This window comes from Zophobas morio, unplaced genomic scaffold (genome assembly GCF_036711695.1).
Source record: "Zophobas morio isolate AGI-343-1 ecotype UQ-CSIRO unplaced genomic scaffold, CSIRO_AGI_Zmor_V1 ptg000021l, whole genome shotgun sequence".
In the NCBI taxonomy this organism is placed as follows: Eukaryota; Metazoa; Arthropoda; class Insecta; order Coleoptera; family Tenebrionidae; genus Zophobas; species Zophobas morio.
Window position 1 is genome coordinate 12,319,708 of NW_026972126.1, and position 10,518 is coordinate 12,330,225.

Here is a 10,518-nt window from a genome sequence, read left to right on the forward strand (position 1 = left end):
CATAATCAACCAAATTTCATTTTCTTTTAATCGCTGATGTTTGTGATAATAGTCGAATTCGGTCGAAGTATAAACATAAACAGTCGAAGTTAAGCGCATACTGAGAAATCGAAATTGTCTACATTTTTTTCCTAATTGATAGGTTTCCTTTACATCTAATGGAGTCATTGTACAATGCCGTTTGTGAATATGTAAATATATTCCGTTTAGAATACTAGTTAGTGTTTAAGAAAGCAGTCATTGACCAGATCTACGCACGCTATAAATTGTTGTTTAGCTACCTTTTAGAATTATTATTGTATAATGATATAGGTTATTATTGACGTGTTTTGATGGCATTATTTTATATAGTACATATTTTTTGGGTTCTATTTTCTTATTTAGTGTTCTAAAATTAAGTTTGTTTGTCCTGTAATTGGTGTTGGGCATAAATAAATAAATAAATAATTATTATTATATTTATACAACGCGAAATTTCCAAAAATCAGCCATGTAATTTTTGGTTTAGGATAAGTGTGAATAAATGTATATATATGTATGTTAGGTTTTACTATTTATATCAATTATTCTGATCGAGCGAATAAATAGAGTGCCAAAAAAAACTTTGGTTTCTGTGTAGATGTATTGTTAAAAACATCGAAATAACAATGTACAATGTAAACGTACTTATTAACTAATAAGTTTTATAATTAAGGTATTTTTTTTAAGAAAGTTAATTTTATTTATCACCAGTCGCTCATTTTTATGTCTTCTACAATGTCTTTTTCCCCTCCGTCTTCCACCGGCCCACTTTCACGTCTCAGTCTTTTATTAGCATTATTTCCACCCCGTTTTCCTCGTTTTCGTTTTTTCTCCTTCTGCGATGACCCATCTGAATCTTCGCTATCACTGGGGAACAGTTCCACTGGTCCCTCAGACCGCACTTTCGCCGGTTTTTTATTAACTGTGGGTAGCTTATAATCTCCCAATTGATGGTTGTTGGTGATTTGTTTCTTCATTTTAAATGTATGAGCTTTGTTCCAGTTTTCAAAGAAAATTCCCAGAGGAGTACCTTTTGCTTTGATCTGTGACTCCCAACCCTGGATTTGTTTAAAATCTGTTATATTCAAAGTAACTTTATTGCGTTCAGTTTCGATGAACTGCGAATTCTGTTCGATTTTTTCCATAAGCTGCTTAATTTTTCGGTTGTAGTTGGCGTTGTTGCACTTTTTCAAAAATTGTTTTATCTAAAAAAAGCATTCTCAAAGATCATTACATAAAACAAAAAACTACGAGAAGGCAAAATGGATAAACACAAAAATAATTTTTCATGTAGCAACAGTTTTGTTGTTTTTTTTACATTTTGCCTTCGTACGCGTTCCGACACGAACAATACCTCAATAACGCACAATAAACTCAAATCTGGGTAACTGATGCTGTGAGAATATGAGGCTAAATATTCGAGCAATAACCCATAAACGGCTTCGATGATGGAATCTTTGAACCCATTTTCCATCATTTGTGATTTTGAGGCCCTCAACAAGCACGTAAACTGCAGTGGCTTCATTGACACCTTCTGGTGCTTCTTGTTGAAGTCGTACGAAGTGAGTACTTCAAGGATAAATGGTAGGATAGGTACGAAAACGCTTATATCACGCGACAAATCCATTAAAATCTGAACCACGTGGAATCGTAATGGATAATACTGAGTTGTTGGTACAAGTTTCAATACACCCAAACACACTTGAACAAATGGATAAACTAGCTGGTGTAACTGCGGCTTGTGGCAATTAGCGCTTAGAAAATTGCCCCACAATTTCAACGAGTTGATGTATTGCCAGTTGTATACAGCTTGAACATTTTCTTTTTTATTAACGGTAATGGCGTTTCGTAAATGAATAGCTAATTGTCGGATGTACAAAAACACGTGCTGGTACGCCACTGTCGCGTCTAAAGCGAACATTTCAACGAGCGATCTACGCATAAAATTAATAGCCGCTAACGAACCGACACTGACGAACTTTGAATTTTTCACGTACGTCATGTACATTGCTTTAAGAACGGTGTCCAAAAATTTGGATTTCTGGTCGTTAGTAATTCGTAAAATACAAAGGAAAGCTAAGACCCGCACACCTTCATCGGCGGTACCCCAAATGGATATTAATCGCTTCAAAATTGACTTTGTTATATTTGGATATGAAACAACGAAAGGAGACATGAAATGGAGATGTTTGAGTAGCACGGTTTGGATATTGGTTGAAGTGACTCCACTTAATAACTGTAATTTTTAAAATTGTTTTCATTTTTGTTGTGTTAATGCTTAAATTGAAAAACCAACCTTTGATAAATCCATGAAGTAATCTTTCAAAATCCCCTTAATTTTCACGAACTTCTTGCATTTGTGTGGGGGCTGCTTAGAGCGGTCTGCGAGACCCAAAAACCGCTGCAAGGCAGGCCCTAAATGGATAACACACAGCTGAATGACTCCATTAAAAGCAGCTGCTCCTTCCACTTTGTACTGACAAGGTTCTTGTTCGTCTTCTGAACTTACTGTGAGAAGAGCTGCATGAAAAGCTTGTATTACTGCAGTGATAGATTTATTTGACGTGTCTTTCTGGATGGCGCTTTCCCAATTTCGTAACATTTTCAGAGTTACAGTTCCCTTATCTTTTACTTTTTCTTCATCCTGAAAAAATTTTCATGAAAACTATTCTCCGTATTTTAAATTTACAAATACCTCAAAATCGCTCTCATCGCTAGCCACTTCCAGTTCTTGTGGGAGCTTATGTGGAGCGTTGTTTGTCTCCTCATCGTCGTCGTCACCCTCTTCGATTTCGTCGTCTGACACGTTGAATTCCAGCAACTTTTTGTCGTTTTCTTGCAGAAAATTGTAAAATTCGGGATCTGTGTCTTTTAGTTTCGACAGTGCGTGTCTGTGTTTCTCGATTTCATCATCGGAATCACAATCAGTGTGGGTGACTTCAAGTTGTTTCGCCATTTTCTTCATACGCAGTGTTACCAACCTTTGTAATGTCGAATTCCCTACATGGACGATAAAAAATCCCTTTTCAGCCTCAAAATTCTCTTTTGCATATAGGTACCTACCTATTACTACCATTACAAATTGATAAGATTTCTCTCGGATCAAGAAAACACTTAGGGCGACTTGTACAATAGTTGGTCAACGTCAGGTTAAAAATGATCTGCTGGTCATCCTTCGATCAGTACACAAGTGACTTGTTCAATTGGTGATCAGACGCTGACGCGCAGTTCAACCTTAGATCAATGTAACCAAGCGATTGACCATAGTCAACATAAGATCAACCATTAATCAGTTGACGGTGATAGAAAATTTGACAAATAAATCGTTAGTTGCGCTCATATGAGTATTATTACTAATCCACATAAAGTTAAAAAAGAGTCCCTGTGCTAATTATGGCAAGATATCAAGATTTTGTTGGAGATTTAACCGATGATGAAGATTTTTTAGAACTATTAGATGAGGTATTAACAATGTGTTTTGTTTTATTAAACTTTATTACAAATTTTCATCGCAATTTAGGTTATGGAACCACGGCTACCCCGAATTTTTCGGAATAGAATCGATCCGTTTGAAATATATAATGATAAGGAATTTAAACGACGTTATAGACTGTCCAAAGATGTTACAAATTTTATAATAAACGAAATTAGCCCAGAAATTTCATCACAAACGGACAGAAACCATGCTTTATCAGCATCAGAACAAGTAATAATAACACTTCGATTTCTTGCAACTGGTGCATTTCTAAAATTGGTAGGCGATCATAGTGGCGTAGATGAATCAACTACTAGTCGTGTAATTACGAAGGTAATTTTTGCACTTGCAAGGATAGGACCACAGATGATACAAATGCCAAGAACAGAAGCCGAAAAGAGTGTAGTGAGACAGGGTTTTTATAATATTGCCAGATTTCCTCGTTGTGTTGGTGCCCTGGATTGTACAGACATTAAAATTTTGTCTCCAGGAGGACGTGACGCTGAAGTCTATAGAAATCGGAAAAGTTTTTTTTCTTATAATGTCCAAGCTATATGTGACGCAAACTTGAAAATTCTTGACATTGTAACCCGATGGCCTGGATCTGCACATGATTCGTATATTTTTGCTAATTCGAGAATAAAACATCGTTTTGAAAATGGTGAATTTGGGGATGGTGTTCTATTAGGGGATAAAGGTTATGCCGTAACAAATTATTTAATAACACCACTGCGAACTTTGGTTACACCGGCCGAGAATTTGTTTAATCAAACACACATTTGGACCAGAAATCCTATAGAGAGATGCTTTGGCGTACTGAAAAGAAGGTTTCCTATACTTGCTTTAGGGATCAGACTAAAGTCTACTAAAATACAAGCACTCATTGTAGCGTGTGCTGTTCTTCACAACATAGCTTGTGAACTGAATGATGAAGCACCAGACGACATAAATGAGGACGTAGAACGTGAAATTGCTGCAGCTATAATAGATGATGACATAATTGAAGATAACCGTGCACACAACGTTAATAATATTGTTAGACAAACTTTGATTAACCAATATTTTGAAAATTTATTATGATTACATATACATATTTATATACTATAACATATTATGATTATATATACATATTTATATACTATAACAAAATTACATTTTATTTTATTGAAGAGATTTTTTTAATAATTGTAATTCTAAATCATGTTTTTCCTGCATGTGCTGCATTCTTAAATTGCATTCTTGCAAATATATTTGATGCCTTTCCTCGTTGTGGCGAAGTTTTTGATCATGTTCCTCTCGTAAAAATTCTTTCTGTAAAACAGCACATTCTGTTTTTTGCGCTGACCACTGGCTTAATTTATTTTTTAAATTGCCATGTGGTGTGCGCAGTGGTGTCTTGTTTCGCTTTGGTACACCTGGAGAATTCCATTTTGTTTGTAACCTTAATACATTTGAGGACACTTCTTCCTGGATTTCATCACTTAACTCATTTTTCCCATCAGAATCATTGATTTCGTTGGTGATGGTTTCATCCACAACTTCAGTGCCCACAACTTCTATGTTCTTCTCTCTTGTCGGATGATCATCCGTGGCATCCGAATCAAAAATGGAGTCATCACCCGTCACTTGCTTACCTATAAAAATAATTTTTACTACCAATTTCACAAGTCTAAAATGTGGTTCACACTATAGGACTGCACTAATTGCCCTGTGTGAGTATTTAAGAGGCTGCTTACCTATAATTTCCTTAATTTGAATATCCAGCTCAGTAACTGGTGACGGGTCTGACGGGCCCCCACCAGTTCCAAAAGCATTGGATCTCTCTTGTGCAAAATTTCCTTTAGCCCTCTTCTTTAAATTATTATATTTATTTTTGAGCACAGTTACATCACGTGCGGTTTCGCCACACATGCTGTTAAATTCAGCACATAGAGCTTTCCACGCTGCATTTTTTTTCCTGTTACTGTTAGTGTCTGACTCCTTGCATTCAATAATATTCTTATACTTAGATATCAGCGATATCAGAACGTGTTGTTCTTTCGTGCTGAAATTGCTGGAACGTACTAATTTGGGCTTTCCTGTGGACGACATTGAACACATTTTCGCAAGTACAAACTGGAAAATATGAGAAGTGAAATTATTATACGCTGTAGTTACCACATCACTGTTCTTACCACGACGTAACAAAATCTTTTCTAATAATAAATAATATAATATTTAAATTATATTAAATATATCACTCAGGTTTCAACTTGCCGACTTGCAAACACAACAATAATAACGGAAATGACGGAACCACGTTGCTGTTTGTTTTGAACGCTGTCAAATTGTGTATGTAACCTCACTTTCTAACCATTTTCAACCATTTTCAACGATATTCAGTGCTACCAACTGCTTAAAATGCTTAGTCAACTGACCTGTCGTTAACCGCGCTATGTACAAGCAAATTAGTCTTGAACTCAGATCAAAAGTGACCAACGGATGAACCGTTGGTCATCTGACCAGCAGTTCAGCGAAGTTTTATACAAGTCGCCCTTAATCTACTAATTTCCTCCCCAAAAACAACGCTCCTTTCTTTTTAACTTCTTTTAAAATAATAATATAGTAAACAAACATTATAATTTCAAAATTGACAAGACAAGGTAACAAAAATATAGTTCTATAATTACAGTACAAATAAAAGACAAAAATCTAGCCTTTTTATCAGTGTTTAAATGAATACATTGCAACATTATGTAACTGCATGGCCTTGTGTTATTGGATACTTAACAACATCTAGTTCTGTTGCTTCTAAAAAGCTCCTAAAAACAGCAACAGCGTTTAAAGAACTCTCCCCAATCCTGTTTCTTCTTTTGGTCTTGTCAATGACAAGTTGACCTACGTTTTACATTTAGTACATTTTGTATACTCTTGACTCAACACACAACCAAGACCTACCAAACTATGTTGCTCTTTTCTAAGCTGAAAAAATTATGATTTATCAATTTTCACATTTTCTTTGCTGCGTTGTCAGCCTACTTAAGAATGTTTCTAAAAATTCCCCAAAATTGCCGACTTTTGTCAAAAAATTCCCTTTTTCCCTTTCTTATCCTAAAATTCCCTTAAAAGGGAAAATTCCCTGCAGTTGGCAACACTGTTCATACGTACCAGAGATATACGTACCAACTACCAACCTGTGGTACCAACAGAGGACAGAGGTATTCGTACCAAACTGGTACCAAACGGACATGCGCACGACTTCTTCAAAATTTTATTTTTGACTTTTTGATTGAACTCACCAGATTATAAAGGATAGAAAGATAATCTCAAAATTAGTACATTTTTATCAAAGATGTATTACGTGCTCTATTAGCTTCGTTAATTATGTAATCAACCCCTTAAAATCCAAGACCATGTTACGCCACTGTACCAATCTTATTCCTCTAAAAATGTGAGGTTATGTAAAAAAAATCATTAATAACGCCCAAATTCCAGTAGATCCAATACTAAAGTGCCAGTTATCAAACAATAATACAAACAACTTCACTTCAAGTAGAATCTCCTATTCATAAGTATAATAGGCACAACTAACCTAACTTTGATAAGTGTCCAAATGTCAAGTGCCCGTCAAGTGTGGTAAGCACACGAATTTAAAAATTACACAGTATTTCATCATTTTTCCCATTATTTTCACCAACTCGTCACCCAAATCTCATGTGTAGTCGCATTTCGTTTCTCCAAATCCGTTGTTATGCCCAACATCTAAATTCTAACCTAATCAAGCTGCTAAAAACCATGCCTAAGGAAAAGAAACACATACCCGAGGCTCAAAAGCAACGCCGAAAAATCAAGGAAAAATTCAGCAGATACAGCCCCGGGAAAGTGACTCTTCAGGTGCTCGGAACGGGGGCTGAGGGGGCCCCACGGTCCCTCTACGTGTTTTCGGACCAGTCACGGTAGTTTGAACCACCAACCGTTACAAAAAAATGACATTAATGTTTGTAGGTACTTGTTTAATTGTTCTGAAGGCACCCAGCGTTTGGCACACGAACACAAGATGAAGTTGGCCAAACTGGAACATATTTTTATAACGCAACCCACGTGGGCTAACATTGGGGGGCTGCCAGGTGCAGCGCTCACAATTCAAGATGTAGGAGTGCCAGAAATCACTCTCCACGGACCCCAAGGCCTGGTAATTTGTCACAATCATGTTTAATTAATATTTTTCAACAAAATTCAATTTCAGCAAGAGATTTTTATAGCCACCAGACGCTTCGTTGTTATTAAAGATTTGGAAATTCGTGTGGCAACATGTGACGAAAATGTGTCTTTTGAAGACAATGTACTGAAAGTGAAGTATGTGCCTATTACGCGTAATTTTGATAATTATAGTAATGGAACGGAGCGCGAGAGCCCCAATTCGTCGCAAATTCAAGAAGATGACGTGGATTATTATGCCCATGAATGTAAACGCGTGAACATGTGACTAGAGGTGTGACTTACTTTTTTTTATTATTTTAGACAGTGGGCGACGTAAGAGCCCCCCAACAATTTCAGAAACTTCCAAAATTTTGCTACAAGAAACTAAAGCAAAAGGTGTTAGTATGGCCTACATTTGTCAGTTGCAACCACGGCCTGGGGCTCTTTGTCTAGATAAGTGTGTAAGGTTTGGGGTTCCTCCAGGTCCACTTCTAGGGAAATTGAAGTCAGGAGAGGACATCACTTTAAATAACGGCAATGTGGTTAAGGCGTCAGATGTTTGTGACCCAGATGATCCAGGTCCTGTGTTCATAGGTAACAACTTTGAAAAAAAAAAGCAATGGAAATAAAAAAAATATTGTAGTGCTTGAGTGTCCATCTGAAGCCTACCTTGATTCACTAGTAGACAATGAAATTTTTAAAAAACATCAAGCCACTGCAGTCAGGAATGAAGATTTTGCTCACACAGTTGTCCATTTCACTCCACAAAAAATCATGAATCATCCAAAGTATGTACACAATTTTTAATCTCCCAAAAACGTATAATTTTCACATTTAGGTACAAAGAATGGATGGATAAATTCACCCCCAGTACTCACCATCTTGTCTTGAATGAAAGTAATACGTGTATGGGTAGTTCCGCTGTCCATAGAATACAATACAAGTTGAATCTCTTATCAAATGATTTTTTTCCACTTCTGGGTGATCAAGGTACTGAGATTATTGACGAACAATGTACTGACCCTCCACAGCCTAAAAAAATGAAACCTGACAGCCCTTCACTTCCACTGGAAAAACTATCAGTGGAATCGCGACCTATTTCACCTTCAGACTACAGCATTTACACAAATACCCTTTTCAACTACCATTTGAGACCAAAGAAAGCCTGTGATAGGTCTGTGGAATTGAAATTGGTGCCTTCACAGTACATTGAAGAAACCATGACTATTGAAAGTTTTCCTCAAGCCTTACATGAGGTCACACAACAAATAGCCCAGAAACAGAAGCATCTCACAATTAGGGATTTTCCCAAACTGTTGTTTCTAGGTACAGGGTCATCTATACCTAATAAAACGCGAAACACAAGCGGAATGCTCTTAGAATTAGAGTAAGTGCTTGCATTTTATAATAATCGCTTTTAATTGAGTTATTTGTAGCGAAAATAGCGTGATTATTTTGGATTGTGGTGAAGGAACATTTGGACAAATAATTAGGTTTTATGGTCATGACAAAGCCTATGAAATTTTGGCGAAAACCAAGGCTATATACGTTTCTCATCTTCACGCTGATCATCATTTAGGGTTAATAGGGCTTCTACAGGGGCGGCGAACAGCATTGCAAATTTTAAGGTTGTCCCCACAGCCTGTTTTTCTTTTAGCCCCTAAACAGATAATGTGGTGGCTTAGCTTCTATGATAAGTGCTTTGAAAATATAGAAGAGGAATTTATTCTGGTGTCTAATGCAGATCTGGTAAATATTTATATTTTTGTCATGTGGTGTGCTATGGAATTGAAAATAAATTGAATTAGAGTTGGCGTTGTGTGTTAAACATTGGTTGGTACTACTGTTCTTAGTTTGACATAAATCAATAACACCAACTTTAACTCGTTTTATTTATTGGCGACTGAAAAATAATTGAGGACTTCTTTATTTCCCAGTTTAAAGATCAGTATGAATTGTACAAAGAAAGAAATAATATAGTGGTTGAGAAACTGGGATTGCAAGCAATCAGTACTTGCCATGTGAGGCATTGCCCCAACGCTTTTGGTGTTAGCTTGACTCTAAAAGACGGCTACAAAATCACCTACTCTGGAGATACCATGCCTTCAGATAATCTCGTAGAATTAGGACAAAACAGTGATTTGCTTATTCATGAAGCAACAATGGAAGATGAACTTGCAGCAGAAGCTGTAATAAAAATGCATTCCACAACCTCGCAAGCGATCGACATTGGAAAAAGAATGAACGCGAAGTATACACTTTTGACACATTTCAGTCAAAGATATGCGAAATTGCCCAGGTTTAATGACAATTTTTCTGACAACGTGGGGATTGCGTTTGATAACATGAGGGTAAAGTTACACTAATTCAAAATTATTTTTTTTAGTTTGGTTGTTGTAGGTGAGGTTAGATGAGTTGCCGTTAATTCCACTGCTATACCCGGCTTTGAAACTGATGTTTGTTGAATATTATGAAGAAATGGAGCATAAGGCTGCTAAAAGACAGATGAAAATTGAACGCGAGAAGGAAGCGCTCCAGAGTACTTAGTCTTGTTAGGTTTTTAATATACGTGGAATGCAAAGAAGTGTGTTTTTTCGTACCTAACTGCAGTCGTTTTGGAGAGTTTTATATAGAGTACATATTGAGTTGTTCAGATTTTTTTACAGGCAATAACCCGCGTTTTGGTGAAGATCAAAGACGAAATAAGTAATAAAGAAGGCGTCAGAAAAGTTACAAGAGTAACTTTAGTTTCGTGGTGGTTGTAATGTCAACGGTAAACATACATTTTTCACGACATAACCATAAGTTTTGGTTTTAATTGTATAAAAAACGCACGAAAACGC

At 36.4% G+C, this 10,518-nt stretch overlaps 4 protein-coding genes across 4 annotated transcripts; 2 read left to right on the forward strand and 2 right to left on the reverse strand.

Moving 5' to 3' along the window:
• Positions 1-603: 603 nt before the first annotated feature.
• LOC135132268 (nucleolar complex protein 2 homolog) lies at positions 604-3,191 on the reverse strand. The gene is made up of 5 exons (XM_064060298.1): positions 3,085-3,191; positions 2,717-3,021; positions 2,318-2,665; positions 1,376-2,257; positions 604-1,226 (listed from the first exon to the last, which is right to left on the reverse strand). Exons 1-5 carry the CDS (start codon positions 3,095-3,097, stop codon positions 726-728), a joined length of 2,049 nt encoding a protein of 682 aa, XP_063916368.1. The 5' UTR covers positions 3,098-3,191; the 3' UTR covers positions 604-725.
• Positions 3,192-3,294: 103 nt separating this feature from the next.
• LOC135132269 (putative nuclease HARBI1) lies at positions 3,295-4,665 on the forward strand. Its single transcript, XM_064060299.1, has 2 exons — positions 3,295-3,483; positions 3,542-4,665. The coding sequence occupies exons 1-2, from the start codon at positions 3,415-3,417 to the stop codon at positions 4,574-4,576; spliced, it is 1,104 nt and encodes a 367-aa protein (XP_063916369.1). The 5' UTR covers positions 3,295-3,414; the 3' UTR covers positions 4,577-4,665.
• Positions 4,658-6,005, reverse strand: LOC135131681 (myb/SANT-like DNA-binding domain-containing protein 3). The gene is made up of 3 exons (XM_064059527.1): positions 5,671-6,005; positions 5,233-5,611; positions 4,658-5,130 (listed from the first exon to the last, which is right to left on the reverse strand). Exons 2-3 carry the CDS (start codon positions 5,594-5,596, stop codon positions 4,658-4,660), a joined length of 837 nt encoding a protein of 278 aa, XP_063915597.1. The 5' UTR covers positions 5,597-5,611; positions 5,671-6,005.
• A 930-nt stretch (positions 6,006-6,935) lies between these two features.
• On the forward strand, positions 6,936-10,259 carry LOC135132368 (ribonuclease Z, mitochondrial). The gene is made up of 9 exons (XM_064060443.1): positions 6,936-7,431; positions 7,481-7,667; positions 7,722-7,941; positions 7,997-8,269; positions 8,319-8,463; positions 8,514-9,062; positions 9,112-9,424; positions 9,613-10,026; positions 10,076-10,259. Exons 1-9 carry the CDS (start codon positions 7,190-7,192, stop codon positions 10,220-10,222), a joined length of 2,490 nt encoding a protein of 829 aa, XP_063916513.1. The 5' UTR covers positions 6,936-7,189; the 3' UTR covers positions 10,223-10,259.
• The last annotated feature ends 259 nt before the right edge of the window (positions 10,260-10,518 follow it).